At 40.1% G+C, this 18,473-nt stretch overlaps 5 protein-coding genes across 6 annotated transcripts; 3 read left to right on the forward strand and 2 right to left on the reverse strand.

Annotated features, from left to right (window-relative positions):
• The first annotated feature begins 2,004 nt into the window (after positions 1-2,004).
• Positions 2,005-2,659, forward strand: LOC121740068 (chorion class CA protein ERA.5-like). The gene is made up of 2 exons (XM_042132782.1): positions 2,005-2,072; positions 2,294-2,659. The coding sequence occupies exons 1-2, from the start codon at positions 2,022-2,024 to the stop codon at positions 2,624-2,626; spliced, it is 384 nt and encodes a 127-aa protein (XP_041988716.1). The 5' UTR covers positions 2,005-2,021; the 3' UTR covers positions 2,627-2,659.
• A 1,041-nt stretch (positions 2,660-3,700) lies between these two features.
• LOC121736080 lies at positions 3,701-8,328 on the reverse strand. The gene is made up of 5 exons (XM_042127140.1): positions 8,227-8,328; positions 7,244-7,716; positions 6,835-6,878; positions 4,370-4,446; positions 3,701-4,199 (listed from the first exon to the last, which is right to left on the reverse strand). Exons 1-5 carry the CDS (start codon positions 8,275-8,277, stop codon positions 3,753-3,755), a joined length of 1,092 nt encoding a protein of 363 aa, XP_041983074.1. The 5' UTR covers positions 8,278-8,328; the 3' UTR covers positions 3,701-3,752.
• Positions 8,329-11,132: 2,804 nt separating this feature from the next.
• On the reverse strand, positions 11,133-16,911 carry LOC121736087. The gene is made up of 4 exons (XM_042127152.1): positions 16,807-16,911; positions 16,332-16,684; positions 11,816-11,930; positions 11,133-11,701 (listed from the first exon to the last, which is right to left on the reverse strand). Exons 1-4 carry the CDS (start codon positions 16,906-16,908, stop codon positions 11,183-11,185), a joined length of 1,089 nt encoding a protein of 362 aa, XP_041983086.1. The 5' UTR covers positions 16,909-16,911; the 3' UTR covers positions 11,133-11,182.
• On the forward strand, positions 12,642-13,999 carry LOC121740061 (chorion class B protein PC10-like). The gene is made up of 2 exons (XM_042132774.1): positions 12,642-12,786; positions 13,328-13,999. The coding sequence occupies exons 1-2, from the start codon at positions 12,742-12,744 to the stop codon at positions 13,922-13,924; spliced, it is 642 nt and encodes a 213-aa protein (XP_041988708.1). The 5' UTR covers positions 12,642-12,741; the 3' UTR covers positions 13,925-13,999.
• A 113-nt stretch (positions 16,912-17,024) lies between the features above and the next one.
• LOC121740063 (chorion class B protein PC10-like) lies at positions 17,025-18,175 on the forward strand. 2 transcript variants are annotated; one of them, XM_042132777.1, is made up of 2 exons: positions 17,025-17,132; positions 17,576-18,175. In XM_042132777.1, exons 1-2 carry the CDS (start codon positions 17,082-17,084, stop codon positions 18,071-18,073), a joined length of 549 nt encoding a protein of 182 aa, XP_041988711.1. In that variant the 5' UTR covers positions 17,025-17,081; the 3' UTR covers positions 18,074-18,175. The 2 variants fall into 2 exon arrangements, with proteins under 2 accessions (XP_041988711.1, XP_041988710.1); XM_042132776.1 differs by having other exon boundaries at positions 17,031-17,132; positions 17,573-18,175.
• Positions 18,176-18,473: the final 298 nt, after the last annotated feature.

An 18,473-nucleotide genomic window follows, 5' to 3' on the forward strand; every position in this document is an offset into this window, starting at 1 on the left:
AGCACACAAAAGATATAGCAGGCTACATCTTTTGTATGCTACGAGCACTTTTAATTTGTGGTTTGTCTTTCAAAATACAGGAATTTTGACAGTCAACAGATATACAGGGTATAAGAAGTTCACTGTGAAAGTAGAAGCGCTGAAAGACTAGTGACTTTTTTTTACTTTTGTATGCGCTTTAAGGTGCTGGGACGCTTGCCCATATAAAACACATAAAATCCTCTTTCACCACTGCTACTTTAACATTGAACTCAATATAAGGGCCACATAGTGTGTAACTAAATGTTATCACTTAGTTTTGCATCCTGTGGAATTTATTCTAAAATTACATTACATTTTCTACACTTATTATTACGTACGTTTTACGTGATTCGAGCTAAACTTAGTAATCTGTGGCTAAGCTTTTCTGCAACAATGTGAAATACTTCATCGAGATGAGCACTGCTGGATATAATTAAGATAAACATCTAGTCTAGTAGGTCAAGAGTCTAGACATCTAACTTTGCGTTATTAAAGGCAATAACTTGAAGTTTGTCTATGCTGTCACGTTGCAGGAAAACATGCTAACCGTACTAGCAAAAGGAGTCAGAGTATAATAAGTATCTAAATGCAAGTAAACCTTTGTTATTCTTTAAGTGTTTGTGTAGACTGCATTAACTATAAGTACAGTAAGTTGTACAATATTTATAATATTATTTATATTATTATGTCTGTGGAAAAAAGTGTCGTTACAACTTTTCGTATGAATTTTATTCATCTAGCCCCTTTAAAACGCGCGATAAGGAACTTCGTTCCAAAAGTAAAGCGCCAGAACTCTGACGTCTCGTTCGGGGTTCTGAATTTAATATCAGGATATTTTTTATGGTCAAGAATATGTTTCAAGTTATCCCTAAAGTTTTTTTATTAGTTGAAAGTTATATTATCTGAAAAGGTCAATTTTATACTCTAGCCGATTAAAATACGTACGTTTTGACTCTCCCAGAGTTCTTTATAATCCTTCGCAAGACAAAGAGTAATTTATTTGGTGACTTGCCACTTAAATTCGTACACAGTGCCGTAAATAGCCTTTTTTGTGCCCTGTGCGAGCCTATATAACTGCACCCTGACTTCCAAAAAGGAGAAGGTTATAAATTATAATATGTTCGGCTGTGGATATTTTTTTTTTTACTACATTGGAAAACATCTCTGGGGCGCAGCGGGAAGTACTTATCGGGAGCAATTCGAAAAAATAAAGAGTCTACCTAGTCATTCTTGCGCCCCCCAGAGTCTATGCCCTGTGCCTGGGCTTGTGGCACCGCCCTATTTACGGCACTGTTCGTACACCACAATATTGGTATCTTATTACAACGCACACGTTTTGTGAGCAGGACAATAATTAACTACAATTGTCATAAAAGAAACAAGCCATGGCCCGATTTTCCCTCCATCCAGCGCAGAAGCTGGTATAGTTTGTCTCTAGCAATTTAAATAAAATCTTAAGCTTATGAAAATGATAGTGAAAAAAGCCTCAATGCTTTCAACTGGATTACGTAGTTAACTTCGAGCCGAACGTGATCGAGTAGACTGAAACGGGATACAGAAGATGTTACTATTTAGACTAGCTTGGGAAAAGCCTAAAAATTAAAACTGCATTAATATATTATTTATTAACAATTTTTTTGCCAAATGTACTAAACTTCTCTTCTCCCAAAGACGTGAAATAAACTAAATATATATTGCTCAATAGACATTAAAATTATTATATGATAATACTTTACTAAGAGATACCTGTTTCCTTTCTATAGTTTCATTCGCTTTAGACTTAACTACAGACTCTGTTCCACTTTTACAAAAGATTTAAATAATATTATAATATATCATTTAGGTTCTTTTAAATATTTCATTTTTAACGTAACATAATATTGCAATTGTCTTATCGTATATTTCATGAAATTATTTTGTAATACTATTGACACACAAAACAATATAAATAGTGAAAACTTTTTACTAAATTATTGTAATTAAAGAATTTTTCAGCCAAAATGTCCTACCACTTATTCGTTCTTGCTATCTTCTCCCAGGTTCTATTTCAGGTAAGAAATACATTAAATCAATTTGACTGTCATAATAATAATAGTTTGCTGAACCTTCCAAAGACACAACAACACTTAATTTTCTATAAAAAAAAATATATCCACAGCCGAACATATAACCTCCTCCTTTTTGAAAGTCGGTTAAAAATACACATGAAGTTCCATAATCCATAACTATAACGCCATGAAATATTTGTATTAAATATATTTTTAATTTTCAGAACGTATACAGCCAGTGCGTGGGCGGCGGGGCGGCAGGCTATGGCCTGGGTCCCGGCTTCGGCCCCGGGCTGGGCGCGTACGGCGCGGCGGTGGCCCCCGGGCTGGCGCTGGCGGGCCCCGGGCTGGAGTACGCGGCGGCGTACGGCGGCGCCGGCGTGGGCGACGTGGCGGTGGCCGGCGAGATGCCGGTGGCGGGCACCACGCTCGTGGCCGGCCAGGTGCCCATCCTCGGCGCCGTGCGCTTCGCCGGGGACCTGCCCGCCGCCGGCGTCGTCACCATCACCGGCAGCTGCGCATGCGGCTGCGGCGCTCCGGGACCTTATTATTACTAATTTAACACGTTAAATAAATTAATCTATAATTTACATTATAACTGTATTTAATTAAATCCATCCTAGAATCCTCTTTGAATCCAATTTTATTTGCAGTCAAGAATTACCATCTTTATACTATTTGCAAACTCCTATATTTTTTTTAATAAGCCACCTAGTTAAAACATTTGTCTGAATTTTATTCAAATGAAACGGTTACTTACAGCAGGATCACATGACTTAATTGGAATAAATAATAATATTATACTTAATTGTTATTTTGTCAAATAATTGACAAAAAAAACGGTCTAGTGCCTAAAAATCTAACGAAAGCACAGTAGGATACCAACGAACTGAAGGTTATGTTGTCTAAAGGCTTCTCAATAGCGATCCAAATAGTTCTTACTCCGGTATCCAAATGAAAAAACCTAATCAAGTCAAGGGGTGATGCACTTAATTAATTGCTTATCAGAATTAACACGGATAATAAATACTTTAAAATTCGTCCATTGACCTACAGCTACTTCCCTCTTTTAATCGTGCACGAATTCTCAGTGATAAGTATAATATTATACAGCAGTCGATAGATATATTAACATATTATGTGACATCAAACTTACAAATATTTAGTAATAGATCAGTGATTCATTATTTACCTGTTCGTTGCCCCGGCTATGCTTTACGTATACTTATCGTCAGTATGTCTGTAAACAATGCTTCTAGTTCAGGGTCTAATAGAAAAAATGGTCTTTATCAAAAATAATCATTGATGCCATTTAGTGTAGATTCTTAGACCAGTTTAATCATTTTTAAACATAACAGTTCATTTAACTTTATTAATCCTTTTGAACTCAAATCCTTTTCGTAAAAACGATGTAAATCATTTCTCGAAAAATGTCCGATCTATTTTCTATCTCTCTAAATATTTTATAACTCTAATTGCTTTAGTTATAGGTAGGATACTGCTATGTATTTTCCATGTATTTTACGAGTATATGTAGGTTGTAGATGTTTTTAAGCTCAAGGAGAGGACATAGAAAAATTTTGTTTTGAGTATCCTATGAAAAACGTTCATTGAAAAAAATAAACATTAAATAACAATCAACTTATTTATTACAAATAAATAACATAAATAATAGTTATAAGTCTACAAAACAACACGGCCTGAATAAACAGGCCCACCTGGTAGACCACCAGCCCTCGTGACGACAGGTCCAAAGTCCTCCGACACTATACCAAAGTCTTTCGCCGCGCACCCATATAATACGCCCCCAGCGCCAACACTGGGTACCATGCCTTCAACAGCTACAGCGCTAAGGAACGGTAGACGTCCAGCCACTTGTATGGGACCTTCGTAAGCATTCTCCGATCTTATGGAAAGCCCAGAAGCGGAGACCGGCGAATTGCTTTGGATAGCGAACCCACTTCTAAAAGAAGGAGCGAATCCTCTCGGGAACCCCATCGCTTCGGCCGCAGCTATAGGGGATATAGCTGCCGACAACGGGGGAACTCCCGATCGTGATGAAAGGAATGGCTCTAGAGGTGCTTGTGAAGAAATAAGACCGCCACACGCAGGGATACACTGGGCTGCAATCTGTAAGCAAATAATTATCCATTAGAACACAAATTTACTGCCATAGGAATGCCTAAATGTACCATTGCTAAATTGATTCATATGGCACATTACAGTCTCCATTAAAAACACCTAATTTATTGAGTTAATAATTATTATTTATTAATTCATTGAATCAAGAAATAATTTACCTGTTTGAAAAGAATTTGAAAAATCATTGGGAAAATAACTCTGAGCAACATGATTTGGTTTGAAATTTTGTTTGTTACTGGTAAAATAATTTTCATAACTTTTACTTTTATATTACGCCTGAATGTGTAACTTTTTGTTGCATATTTTATCTAAATGATAAGGTTATTGTGTATTTCTTACATTACCGAAATATTTCGATGAATTTTGTAAGCTTTTAGGTCATTTAGGTTGCCTACAACTGATAACTATTTTATGAAAAGTAGCAACAACAATTCGATTTATTTAAAAGCCTTATAAAATTTGCTTTTTTTTGGTATTATGCGCATCGAAATCAACTTCTAAATATTATTAAAGACAGAATATGCTGTTCACCTTAGCATCTCTTGTCTTTTCATCTGGTAAGAGGAGTACAGAGAGCCTTCTCGGTCTAAAATCACATCCTAAATACTTGCAGATTAATGAGCCCCTTCACCACAATAAGGCTACACACCTTGGGGTTAGGTAATAAAGCCTAAATATGGAAGTAATAATATAGTACTTGTCAAATCTGAGCACTGCTGCAGGAGCTGTAGTCTTCATGAGAGGTGACAGATGACTGGTAATTAAATCATGCTAATGAAGCTTACGTCATCATTTCCCAAAACTCTTTAAGCCCAATGAGTTCGTTAACTATTTATTGTTCTTATTTAGATAAGTTATTATTATGGAGAGTTATTATTAACGCCTCCGTGGTCTAGTGGTATAGAGAGCGGCTCTTGACTCGGAGGTCGTGGGTTCGATTCCCGCGTTGGAAGCATGTTATTTCCAAGTTTGGTTAGGACAATGCAGGCTGATCACCTGATTGTCTGACAAGTAAGATGATTCATGCGTCGGATGTGCATGTAAAAAGTCGGTCCTGCGCCTGATCTCTCGCCGGTCGTGTCGGTCTTCCGTCCCACTGGGTTATGAGAGTAAAGGAATAGAGAGTGCTCTTGTGTACTGCGCACACACTTGGGCACTATAAAATTACTCCTGCGTAGCTGGCCTGGTTTCAATGAAACTGGCCACCGTCACCGAAACCGGTGTGGGAGCTATTATTATTATTATTATTAATATGGAGAAATAAAATATCGTACCTATTGTTGTCTGTAAATTGTGGTTATGTGGACAGTAACGCTTAAAAAGCTACAGCTTACAAGTACATTTACACCAAGGGTTTTTTTTAATTCATGGCCGATACTGTACATTGTACAGTATCGGTCATAAAATCAAAGAAAGTAAAGATTCAAATGCTGCAGGTGTTAGGATGAAAACTTTTGTAGTTCTGTAATACGCTTCCCGCGAGTTTGAAGAATGGATTTAAGAGCTCATGATAGAGGCCCTGTTCTTGAAAATGAACGGACAACTTATTGGTATCAGTGTTTTGAGTCCTGCGTTAACGCATTTCTAATTTTAAGGGATGAATTTTGAAAAGTTTAGTGATAAAAGGAAAAGGCATGAGAATAATTTCATTTTCGTGTTTTTCTTTCTGTTTCGGTCTTTGTAGTAACAAAAAGCGCATATTATTTTATTTTTATAAAATCATACTTAGTTACTATACTTAATTATCGGACAAAATGACAGGGCATTTTGTTTTTCAATCATATTTTTTTATTTATTGACATTATAATTATTTATTAGTCTCAAGTCTCAACCGTTTAAAGTTATCTTTCGGTAATACAGTCTTTTAATTAAGTAGTAAATAATAAAACGTACAAAAAGAAAAAATATGACTAATCACAATAAAAGCATTTAAAAACCATTTTGTCCATGGATATAGTATGGACAAAATGACATACCTACACATTTTAAGAACAAAGTTTACAATATTTAAATCGTTTCCTAATCCTTTAGAGTTAGTATTTAAGGTTTTGTTCATATTGAGTGTATGTCTTCTAAGCGTCGCCTAAGAAACCAAATGTTTTTGCTGCCAATTCCCATCGCATTTTTTTCTACCATGCTTCGCATAGCAGTGACGGATTATCCCTTAATCAAATTCAGCAATTGCCTAGGGCATCACGTCTGAGGGGGCACCAGAAGAGTAGTTCAAAGACCGATTCTAGTTGAGATACGGATAGGGGGGCCCACAGGCATGGATTGCTTAGGGCATCATGAGGCCATACTCAAGGATGCTTGGCTCCAAGAATGCAGATTAGTTTTTCTTTCGTAGTTTCGCAAAATTTCCCTTTAAGAATATAATAAATGCTAACTATCAGAAGTTTCTCTCTATCTTTTGTACAGTTGTACAATGTACATGGTATGTCATTTTGTCCAAATGTAACCAAAAACAAATTAATATCAAAATTCCATCAAATATCTAATGATTGCAATAAAGTTCATAGAAATCACTGGCTACTAGCGTAGTTCATCGATTTTAATACAAATAATAACAAATGACAGCAAATAACTCGCCAGTAAACAAGAGAAAACCATATGTTAAATAAACTTTTGAAGGCGAGAAACACGTTTAATCTGCTTACTGCGGCGCAACTGTGAGAATGGCGCTCAAAGTCTGGCAGGATTGCCAATATGACTGCCGTCACGTGTATACAAACCCGGAAACGTATCTAAAACCCCCCCAATTTTTAAGTAAGGGCACTATGTAATTTTGTACGTATTTCCCTTACGTCTTAGGGTCAATTCAGACCGCAACGTGACGACGACGATTTGACAGATGTCGTCAGCGTGAGACGTCTTGCGAATCTGTCAAATCCATACTAATTTAGAAATGCATCTACGCGTCACGTTGCGGTCTGAATTGACCCTTAATTTATATTATGGACCACCAATAAAAATACACCTTTTGAATTTATGTACATTTATATTAACTTATACTATATAAAAATATGACAGACTAGAACAATCCAAATCTACATCCTCCAAACCCAAGAGGACCACCATACAGTCCAGGGCCGTAGCCTGGACCGATGGAGCCGTAGCCGCATGGTCCAACGGGACTAGCTGGAGCGATTTCCTCGCTCAGGATGGCCACGTTGCCATCACCGCAGCCGTAGGACACGACACCAGCTCCGAGAGAAGGCAGCGGTCCCTCGAGAGCTATGACGCTAAGGAAGGGCAGATGTCCCGCCACGTATACTGGGCCATCGTAGATGTTTTCAGATTGGACGACTACACCGGTTGGGGCGATCGGCGAAGCGCTGGACACTGCGAAGCCTCCGCCGTTGGAAGCGGCGAGGGTGTAGGGAGAGTACCCTGGGTAGTCCACGGCAGCAAGCGGACTGGCCAGGGCGGGGCCAGCCAGCGGTGCCGCCCGTCGGGAGTTCCAGCCAGCGTCGTATGCGGCGCCGATGCATTGAGCAGAAATCATCTAAAAAGGAACTTTGGGTTAGTTTATAATTCATGTTGTGATTACGCACTTTTCTAATTTGTTAGGCATCCATTACACGGTAGGTTCTGCTGTCAGTTTTACCACAGTCATGGCTGTAACTGATTGATAACCTACCGTGTAAGAGCGTGAAAGACGGTTGCATGAAGTTGATTGACGAAAATCTGGATATCTAGATTTTTGCTTCATGCAACCATCAATCACGAATTTTGAGTGAGTGTTGTCACATCTGACAAAATAGGAAAAAAATTATAAACGTATACCTTTGAAAGTTTTGGCTTTGACTGACATAAAACTGAAGAGAATTGAGTGACCGTCTAATACCATTCGTCAGTTCATCAGTCACCATCTGCAGTCAAACATAATTCATGATTGACGGAATTGACTGTCGCTTGCATGAACGTGTAATGGATGCCTTATTTTAGTCAAAATGTTACATTCTTTATTATAAAAATAAACTGTAAAAAAATTTGCTGCGAGTAAAACATTTACCTGGAGGAAAATTTGAGCACAAACCAAAATTGCTACTACTTTGGCTGCCATTATTGATATTAATTTGGATATTGATTTTATTGATACGCTGAATTATAAATGATAATTTGTTTATGAAAAGGACGTCTTTTATATACAAATTGATACATTTGGGAAATCATTATGTTGTGAAAACCGTTGTTTGTCGGCTGTTGCTAGTTGATAGTGATAACTCATCAAAGTTACATGAACGGTGCGTGATGGTATCGATTATTTAATACTTACGGATTTATTTACAACTTAAATATACTTAAATTATTTATAGATGTAGTCGGAACTAGCACGAAAAGTTTCAGTGTAATGTTTTTGTAATAGTCCATTAATTGCTACGGGGACAGTATAATAGTTTATGGTAAAATGTTTCAAGATTAGTAGGTTACAGTTAGGAGATCAAGGACATTGCGTATACGGCAAATCGCAGATGGTGTTAGTGGGTAGGTTTGGCGCTTCTCGTCGACGCGACGGGGTGCTTCAGAACTGAGGTATATCCCCAATCAGAGGCCGCATAAAGCGTTTTCCCTGCATAGTAAATATACAATACGTGTGTATTGTGTTCTATTGTAGTATGAAATTAGCAGCTCGGCGCCGAAAGAGTTTTTTTTTTTATAATTTTTGCATAGACAAAAATATAAAGATTCATTACGTCGCGTGCGTTGCGTCGCGTTATCGGGGCGTTTCCCATAGGAACAAAGTCAAAAGCTTCGCATTTCCCATCATCATTAACTGAGTCTTATCAATAATTATCATACTAGATGGCCTGGTAGCTACCGCCCACCATCTACCAATATAATATTACGTCGGATGTAACAAAAGTAAGTGATAATACTTTAGGGTGTGTATGGGTCCCTTATAATATGGAGTTCGCTGTGAAAGTAGAAGCGCTGAAAGGGTTCCGTACCCAAAGGGTAAAACGGGACCCTATTACTGAGACTTCGATGTCTGTCCGTCTGTCTATCCGTCTGTCTGTCTGTCCATCTGTCTGTCCGTCTGTTTGTCTGTCCATCTGTCTGCCCGTCTGTCTGTCCATCTGTCTGTCTGTCTCCAGGCTGTAACTCAATAACCGCTATAACTAGACTTCTGAAATTTTCACAGATTGTGTATTTCTGTTGCCACTATAACAACAAATTAAAATAAAATTAATATTTAAGGGGGGCTCCTAAAGAGGGCTAAACGTTATTTTTTTGACCTTTTTTGCTTGTTATCAATAATGGCAACAACTAGGCACTTAAAATTTACTTAAAAGTTAAAGGCCTTAGTTATAATATGTCTACTATAATAATCCATACTTATACTATAGGTACTACTATACTAATATTATAAATGCGAAAGTGTGTCTGTCTGTCTGTGTGTCTGTTACCTCTTCACGCCCAAACCGCTGAACCGATTTTGCTGAAATTTGGCATGGAGATACTTTGAGTCCCGGGTAAGGACATAGGATAATTTTTGTTCCGAAAAAATGTACGGTTCCCGCGCGATAAACGAGTTTTGGCGCAACGGAGTTGCGGGCATCATCTAGTCAATAATAATATTTAAATAAAATGAAAACTTAAGGGGGACTCCTATTCAAAAAACAAATTTTGGCCTATTTTTCCTCTATAACGGTACAGAACCCTTCGTGCGCGAATCCGACTCGCACTTGGCCGATTATTTATTTTTGTATAGGAAAATTCATGTATAATATCATCAATATTTTCACAGTGAACTCTAATATATCTAAGGGGACACATACAAACTCCAAAGTATTATAACTTAGTTTTGTTACACCCTGTATAATATTTAAACGGGGCCGCGAAGAAACCCTCGGCCTCGTTGGGAATAGTGACCATGATTAACGGCAGATGAAACATGTCATTAAAATGAAGCTTGCTACTTCTGCCGAAGCGCTAGTGCTCTCAGTAGAGTACTACGTTTTCACATTTACGTTTTAATACGTAATATCTACCAGCTTATATAGGTATTTCACACAATATATCGCCGGCAACGTGTGTGGGAAAAGAGGCTTACAAAGCTTATGAATAATAAAAAGGTCAGGTAATGTTCTGTGGTAAAGCAAGTTCATCATTAGGAACTATATAGGCATGAACTATAGACGACAATTGGAATTCAATCATAACAATTTGTTTCTTATACTTAACTAGACGTTCCGCGCGGTTTCGCCCGCGTAAATTAGATATTTCTCAGACAAATTAGTCCACAAAAAATAGCCTATGATCCTTTACGTGGTCACTTATTATCTGTGCCAAATAACAGAAAAATTGCCCCAGTAGTTCGTGATATAAGCCCTTTCAAATAATTTCCCCCGTTTTTTCCACATTTCCCTTAATTTATTCGATCCTATTAGGTGTAGCGTGATAAAATATAGCCTGTAGCCTTTCTCGATAAACAGACTATCTAACACTGAAAGAATTTTTTAAATCGGACCAGAGTTCCTGAGATTAGCGCGTTCTAATAAGGCCTTTTAAATATATTTTCTCCCGTTTTTTCCAACATTTTCCTCTATTTCTTCGCTCCTATTAGTTTTAGTGTGATAAAATATAGCCTATAGCCTTCCTCGATATCTAACTCTGAAAGAATTTTTTAAATCAGACCAGTGGTTCCTGAGATTAGCGCGTTCAAACAAACAAACTAACAAACTATGAATTAAAAGAAAAAAGTAAAACAGCAATATATAAGTAATAATTAATAAATAAAATTAATAAATATTAGCTCCCATAAAATTTTTTGTCTACTTTTGCTGTATGTACGAAACCATTCGTGCGTGAGTCGAGCGCACTTGCCCGATTTTATTAACCGACTTCCAAAAAGGAGGAGGTTCTATGTTCGGCTGTGGATATTATTTAAATAATAATACATCAAATATTTTAAATAATAGTATATTTATTTTAATCTATCCTTTATTATATCTATAGCAGTGCTTTTAAAACAAAGCGCCGCAGCCGCAGCCGGCGCCCCAGCCGCCGTAGCTGATGGGACCGGCGCCGTAGCCGAGGCCGGAACTCAGGGGACCGGCGAGACCGACAGGACCGGCAATACTAGGACCGTATCCGAAAGGACCGGCCGAGGGTCCGTAACCGACCGGAGCGATGTCCTCGCTGAGTATAGCAATGTTTCCATTGCCGCATCCGTACGCGATCGCTCCCGCGCCGACAGAAGGCAAGGGTCCCTCGAGAGCAACAGTGCTGAGGAACGGCAGCTGTCCGGACACGAGCACAGCTCCGTCGTACGCGTTCTCGGATTTCACGAAGACGCCGGTTGGGGCGATGGGGGAGGCGCTGGATACGGCCAAGCCTCCTCCACTGGACGCCGCCAGGTTGAGGGGAGCGAAGCTGGAGTACTCCACGGCAGCCGGTGAGGCGACCCAGGGTCCCGCAGCGTATGCGCCCGCCCAAGGAGCTCCTATAGCTTCATATGCTCCAATGCATTGTGCGCTTAAATTCTGAAATATTGTTTAATATGAATATTTACAAAGTAGTCTATTACAAGGCTATTTTAATCGTACAATATCTGGATACTTCACTTAATCATTTCGACAAATTCAAATGGTAAATACCTGAACAAGTAAAGCTTGCGCAAAACAAAACAATATGATTTTGGCAAACATATTTAGTATTTTATGTTTATTTGTGATGCTCTCAAGAATAAGTGTTCGAATGCTTTCGAAAATGCTGAGTAGTATTTTATATACTTACTAACCTAGTAAATGAAGAAAATCGGAATCGATTAAGAAACAAGACGTGACTTTGGAGATACGATTGTTATCATGTCTACGTAATTGACTTGATGGTTGTATGCAATGTTTTTGATAATAATGTTACTAGGTTAAGACATTTTAATCAGTTTATTTTCGACAGCTTTTTTTATAATTTATTTCTATGTTTCCCTCCGTTGCAAAACCTTCTCTCCCAGTTTACATCACTTATCGGAATGATCGAATTTTAATTCAATTTTTACAAGATTAGTTGCTAATGCCTAAAATACCACGGGCTCACAGGAAACCGGCGTGAAATAGCGCTTGCGCTGTGTTTCGCCGAGTGAGTGAGTTTACCGGAGGCCCAATTTCCTACGCTTCCCTCCCCTTCCCTGTAATCCTTTTCCCTCTTAAAAGGCCGGCAACGCACCTGCAGCTCATCAAGTGATCCGTTTGCTCGTTTGCCCCCTTATTTCATAAAAAAAAATTTAACAAAGACAAAAATTAAATAATAGAATCATGATCTGATGACCTTAAAACAAGAATCATTTTTAGCAAAAAATATTTCTCTATATTTTCTTCGTATACCTATCGCTTGCTTTATTTATTGTTTATCGATTACATTTGCATTCTTATCAGTGTCTTCGTAAGACTACTGACATAATTTTTCGTTAAAATAATTGCCCAAGCGACAAAATATAACACAATACTTCAAACAATGTTGCCGTCATATAAATGCTTTTACCGCAATTGTCGTTATCATTCCAAAGCAGAAGACGTAGTAAACCATGTTCGGTGCCATATTGATCTGTCTCCAAGCATTTATAGTGCAGGTAGGCTATTCAATAGAAAAAAATACCAGTGATATAGGAGGAGACTGGAGAGGAAGGAAAGAGAGAGAGTAAATAATACTTATATAAAAATCAGCCAAATCGAGTTGGACTCGCGCACGAAGGGTTCCGTACCATTATAGAGGAAATTAGGCCATAAATTGTGATTTGTATGGGAGCCCCCCTAATTATTTAATTTATTTTAATATTATTATTAAATATTTAAAAACACATATAACTAAGGATTTTGTAAAAAATTCAAGTACCTACCTGTGGCCATTATTGATATAGAGCAAAAAAGGCCAAAACGTTTGTTGTATGGGAGGCCCCCTTAAATATTAACTTTATTTTGATTTTGGTATTTGTGAAAATTTCAAAGCTATCTAGCTATTACCGTGCTTGAGTTACAGCCTGGGGACAGACAGACGGACAGAGGGACAGACGGACAGACAACGAAGTCTTAGTAATAGGGTCCCGTTTTTACCCTTCGGGGACGGAACCCTAAAAAGACAACAAATATTCTGACAATTGTTTAAATTTTCAGCAAATAACTGCACAATGCATTGGCGCTGGATACAACGGGATAGTGGCTGATGGAGTGTCCTGGGTAGCTGCTCCATGGGAGGCCGCAGCTCTCTACCCAGCTGTAAGCCAGCCCGCTGCAGAGAGAGTAGTCGGTCTTACCCTCGGAACTCTTGGCGCATCAGCCTGCAGGGGCTTCGGTGTCCGCAGCACATCACCAATCGCACCCACTGGTGTGTCCGTTACCTCAGAGAACGTATTCGATGGTTTCGTGGTCGTCCAGGGTACGCTGCCCTTCCTCAGTGCTGCGGCCTTGGAAGGTGCACTGCCTTCCGTGGGATCTGGGTTCATATCCTACGGCTGTGGTAACGGAGACGTGGTGATGCTGAGCGAGGAGCTCGGTCCTGCGAGTTACGCTGCTCCCGCGTATGGCCCCTACGCGCCATACGAACTGGGTATTGGAGGCATCGTTGGACCAACCCTCGGCCTTGCTCTCGGACAAGGTTCACTTGGCCTCGGACAAGGCCCGCTTGGCCTCACACAAGGCACACTTGGCCTCGGACAAGGCACCCTTGGCCTCGCTACTGGTTACGGCGGCTGCGGCGGCTTTATTTACTAAACTAGTTAAATAGTTATCTGTTGTTAATTTGTTAAATATTGTATAAGAGTAATATACGATCTACTACAAAACAAAGCTGTTTATTAATTTTCTACATACGAACGAAAGGTACCTACTATTATTTGGAGCAAAAGGAGGATATTTAAAATTAATATTATTTTATTATTATATAATACTTTGTAAAGAAATCATAGCTAGTTGAAACTTCCTATTGAAGGCTTTAAATTATTATTAGTTATTAACTTACATATTAGTAAGCTTCAAAGCTTTAAGGGCCTGTATCTCTACTGACTCTATCGTCACCCGTAATTTACCTATTTCTATTTCTAGAAAACCAGACCAAATAAAAAAAATCGGCCAAGACTCCCGCACGATGGGTCCCGTAATCTCGTACCATTATAAAGCAAAAATAGGTAAAAAATGTGTCCCTCTTAAATATTAATTTTATTTTGTTTTAGTATTTGTTATCTAGCTATAGCAGTTCTTGAGACAGACAGACTAGACGGACAGACGGACGGACAGACATCGAAGTCTTAGTAATAGGGTCCTGTTTTTACGCTTTGGGTACGGAACCCTAAAAATTAGAAACGGGATAATTGCGTATAGTACAGTATTTTTGTTGTACTTAACTTTTTATTATTCAATAATTATCATGATGAATATGGCGTTACTATTTTTTCTCTCCGTTATCTATTTTTTTTATGAAATAAGGGGGCAAACGAGCAAACGGGTCACCTGATGGAAAGCAACTTCCGTCGCCCATGGACACTCGCAGCATCGGAAGAGCTGCAAGTGCGTTGCCGGCCTTTTAAGAGGGAATAGGGTAATAGGGGAGGGTAGGGAAGGGAAGGGAATAGGTGAGGGTAGGGAAGGAAATAGGGTAGGGGTTAGGGGATTGGGCCTCCGGTAAACTCACTCACTCGGCGAAACACAGCGCAAGCGCTGTTTCACGCCGGTTTTCATGTAATCGTGTAACGTTGCCACAAAAGTATTATGTTTCTAAGTTTTTGGAGAACAATGCAAGCTTAGTACCTAATTCAACTTTGGAAGGAAGACCTTTCTTGTGTCGTGTGGACGAATTATTTGATCAAAGGATAGACATGTAAAAAGTTGGTCCTATCTTATTCCCGAGCATGGCACCACCCATCGACTTGAGTTTCAGTGGACAAAGACAAGAAACTCTTTCCATAGCAACCATTAAAGCAACGGCAATTATTTTTTTTGACATTTAGTTTCAGTTGGTTCTTTTTTTTTAATTATGGCACCTCGGCTATAAAACCATGGCCAGTGTCGAGTAAATGGCGGCAAATTCAAAAAATCGACGTGTAGCAACCTTGTCTATAGCCAGAATTATAGTTTTGATCTACGAAATACGAATAATAAAAACTAAGGAACTTTATTATTCGTAGTTTGTAGATCAAAACTATAATTCCGGCTATAGACAGGGTTGCTATACATCGATTTTTTGAATTTGCCGCCATTTACTCGACACTGGCCATGGTTTTATAGCCAAGTGCCATAATAATAAAAATAAAAACAGAATCAAGAAACTAAATGTCAAAAGCGGATCGTCATGCTTGACTTATAGATTTTCAAAAGCGAAAGATATCGAGATAGGAAAGAAACTTTTACTCCAATGTTTTTCCGGTAAAACTGTCAAAATTTAGTTTCTTTCGTTTGTCTACGTGCTTGTGCTAGCTATGCTGTTAGTGCATCGTTTTAAAGAAGGACCAGCCTTCGTATTTTTATAATATTCTTGCAGAATTTGAGCTCAATCCAAAATAGGGAAGGTCTTGTTTCACCCTTTTTTTTTACATGGGGAAATGCATTACGCGTCCCCGGCGGATTGGGGACATCGGCCGGGGTATGTGGGACTCTCCGAGGAACTACCCACTAAAACCCCATGGTGCTCCACTCACCGCTTAGGCAAAGTTACGGGCACGATCAACCTACCGCAACTACCATGTCTTGTTACACCCAGACTCCAGAGGGATGGAGGAACGTATTGTCTCTCAAATACAAGCTTAGCCATTTTAGAAAGTTTCAACTATTATCTGAGTGTTGAGTTACTATTTAATAGATAAAAGCCGATCTTTGTGAGGGCTTGCGTCGTTTTACTGACTGATTATAACACATCTACATATAAATAAAAAATACTATGTTAAAGCACAAATCAATTATATTAGGCGTGAATCGTGATAGTTATCAGATAACACAGAAGTGCTCAAGTTGTGGGATATACTAGGGCTCGCTTTGCTCGCCCTGATGAGGAATCTTCAAGCCTGAGATTCAGCTAATAATATTTTAATGGTTTACTTTTCGATTGGGTATTGCAATAAAATGATTTCCGTTTCATATTATCTTATTTTAATAAATGCTTCTTAAACATATTATTACAGTTACAGGTTAATAGTAGTAAGGTCCTGGGGCGCCGCAGCCGCAGGCGCAGCTGCCGGTGATGGTGACGACGCCGGCGGCGGGCAGGTCCCCGGCGAAGCGCACGGCGCCAAGGATGGGCACCTGGCCGGCCACGAGCGTGGTACCCGCCACCGGCATCTCGCCGGCCACCGCCACGTCGCCCACGCCGGCGCCGCCGTACGCCGCCGCGTACTCCAGCCCGGGGCCCGCCAGCGCCAGCCCGGGACCCGCCAGCCCCAGCCCGGGGGCCACCGCCGCGCCGTACGCGCCCAGCCCGGGGCCGAAGCCGGGCCCCAGGCCGTAGCCTGCCGCCCCGCCGCCCACGCACTGGCTGTATACGTTCTGCAAAAGTAATAAATGGTTATTAGTTAGGCAACAAAGACTTTAGAACGTTTATTCAAGTTAAAGCAAGCAAATAAAAATCACCAAAACAAACGAATATAGAAGTGTCGTAATATATTTACCTGAACCAGAAGAAGTTGAGCGCAAAGGCAAAGGAAAGCGAAGGACGACATGTTTGTTTGGTTGTACGAAAAGTAAGTGAATCGATTACCACAGAAACGCATATATATAACGAATCAGATACATGACACAGAAAGTTTCGACGATTACAGAAACATTCTTGGTTAACTCCGATAAACATTTCAGTTGCGTTTGCTTTATGTTTTGTTATAAATAGTGCGTTATCCGTGAGGCTCACCACACTTAATTTATTAGGTGCAGCACACGAGGAACAAAAATGATGACCAAAACTCTGGCACTTTGCATTCTCCAGGCAGTATTCGCCCAAGTAAGTCTGATATTAATATCAACTTTATCTTAACATTTCACAGCAATTTTTCACTTTTTTTTTTAATGAAATAAGGGGGCAAACGAGCAAACGGGTCACCTGATGGAAAGCAACTTCCGTCGCCCATGGACACTCGCAGCTTCAGAAGAGCTGCAGGTGCGTTGCCGACTTTTAAGAGGGAATAGGGTAATAGGGGAGGGTAGGGATGGGAAGGGAAGGGAATAGGGGAGGGTAGGGAAGGGAATAGGGTAGGGGATTGGGCCTCCGGTAAACTCACTCACTCGGCGAAACACAGCGCAAGCGTTGTTTCACGCCGGTTTTCTGTGAGAACGTGGTATTTCTCCGGTCGAGCCGGCCCATTCGTGCCGAAGCATGGCTCTCCCACGTATATACTTTGAACGAACGCAACCTACACAACTACAACCTTTTACTATTTCCAGCAGATGTACTGTCAATGTATCGGGGGTTACAATGGCTACACGGCGGAGATAGCCGCGCCTTACGCTGCCCAGTACGCCGCTGCCCCTTGCGCCGCAGAGTGGAGTGTCGGCTACAATCCCGCTGCCCTCGCCGCTTCTCACGGACCAGGCCTCGCTGTGACCAGCGCCTCTCCAGTCCCACCCACCGGAGTGACTACAGTCTCCGAGACCGCGTTGGCCGGTGAGCTGGCCGTAGCTGGCCAAGTGCCCTTCCTGAGCTCCGTCGGTCTCGAGGGAGTATTACCTACTGTTGGTGCTGGAGCCATCACTTATGGCTGCGGGAACGGCGCTGTCGGTATCACGAATGAGGAGGTAGCTCCTTTGGCCCCCGCTGCCTATGGGTACGCTGCCCCTGGCCTGGAGTATGCGGCCTCTCCGTATGCTTACGGGCCGATTGCCGCAGGTCCGGCTTACGGCTACGGCGCGGGTTACGGCGTCGGCTGCAGCGGGCCCGTCTACTAATCCTTAAGTACTTGTAAATAATGTTTGTTGTACATTAATTGTTATGTCTTTGTTTTAAGTAACAAATAAACCAATGAGTGCGAAACTCAAAATACAAAAGAGCTTTTATATTTTATTAATTTCAATTCCAACATGACTTGGATTGTACCAGCGAGGAAATTGATTATTTGGCAGTTGATAGACCAACGTCGTTTAGTGGGCTTATGTCAATTCAATGTTAATATTTAATCTGTCGGATGGATTTGACGTAACGCGACCAAACAACGTAGGTCCCCCATCTGCCTATGAATCAACTTCTCATAAATTATGATCTTCATTTATTTGTGTAATATTAACAAACATTTTATTGGAAGGATGTTTTTGAACATAGATGATAATATTCAAAGCATATATATATTAT

The sequence above is a fragment of the Aricia agestis genome, chromosome 2, assembly GCF_905147365.1.
Source record: "Aricia agestis chromosome 2, ilAriAges1.1, whole genome shotgun sequence".
NCBI lineage: Eukaryota > Metazoa > Arthropoda > Insecta > Lepidoptera > Lycaenidae > Aricia > Aricia agestis.

Coding starts and splice junctions, on each gene's coding strand:
- LOC121740068 (XM_042132782.1), top strand. CDS start 2,022: ATGTCCTACCACTTATTCGTTCTTGCTATCTTCTCCCAGGTTCTATTT. Junction 2,073..2,293: donor TCTCCCAGGTTCTATTTCAG/GTAAGAAATACA, acceptor TTTAATTTTCAG/AACGTATACAGCCAGTGCGT.
- LOC121736080 (XM_042127140.1), bottom strand. CDS start 8,277: ATGGCAGCCAAAGTAGTAGCAATTTTGGTTTGTGCTCAAATTTTCCTC. Junction 7,717..8,226: donor GTGCTCAAATTTTCCTCCAG/GTAAATGTTTTA, acceptor GTTCCTTTTTAG/ATGATTTCTGCTCAATGCAT. Junction 4,200..4,369: donor TTCAAATTCTTTTCAAACAG/GTAAATTATTTC, acceptor ATTTGCTTACAG/ATTGCAGCCCAGTGTATCCC.
- LOC121740061 (XM_042132774.1), top strand. CDS start 12,742: ATGTTCGGTGCCATATTGATCTGTCTCCAAGCATTTATAGTGCAG. Junction 12,787..13,327: donor TCCAAGCATTTATAGTGCAG/GTAGGCTATTCA, acceptor TTAAATTTTCAG/CAAATAACTGCACAATGCAT.
- LOC121736087 (XM_042127152.1), bottom strand. CDS start 16,908: ATGCGTTTCTGTGGTAATCGATTCACTTACTTTTCGTACAACCAAACA. Junction 16,685..16,806: donor CTCAACTTCTTCTGGTTCAG/GTAAATATATTA, acceptor TTACTTTTGCAG/AACGTATACAGCCAGTGCGT. Junction 11,931..16,331: donor CCAGGACCTTACTACTATTA/ACCTGTAACTGT, acceptor AATACTACTCAG/CATTTTCGAAAGCATTCGAA.
- LOC121740063 (XM_042132776.1), top strand. CDS start 17,082: ATGATGACCAAAACTCTGGCACTTTGCATTCTCCAGGCAGTATTCGCC. Junction 17,133..17,572: donor TCCAGGCAGTATTCGCCCAA/GTAAGTCTGATA, acceptor TACTATTTCCAG/CAGATGTACTGTCAATGTAT.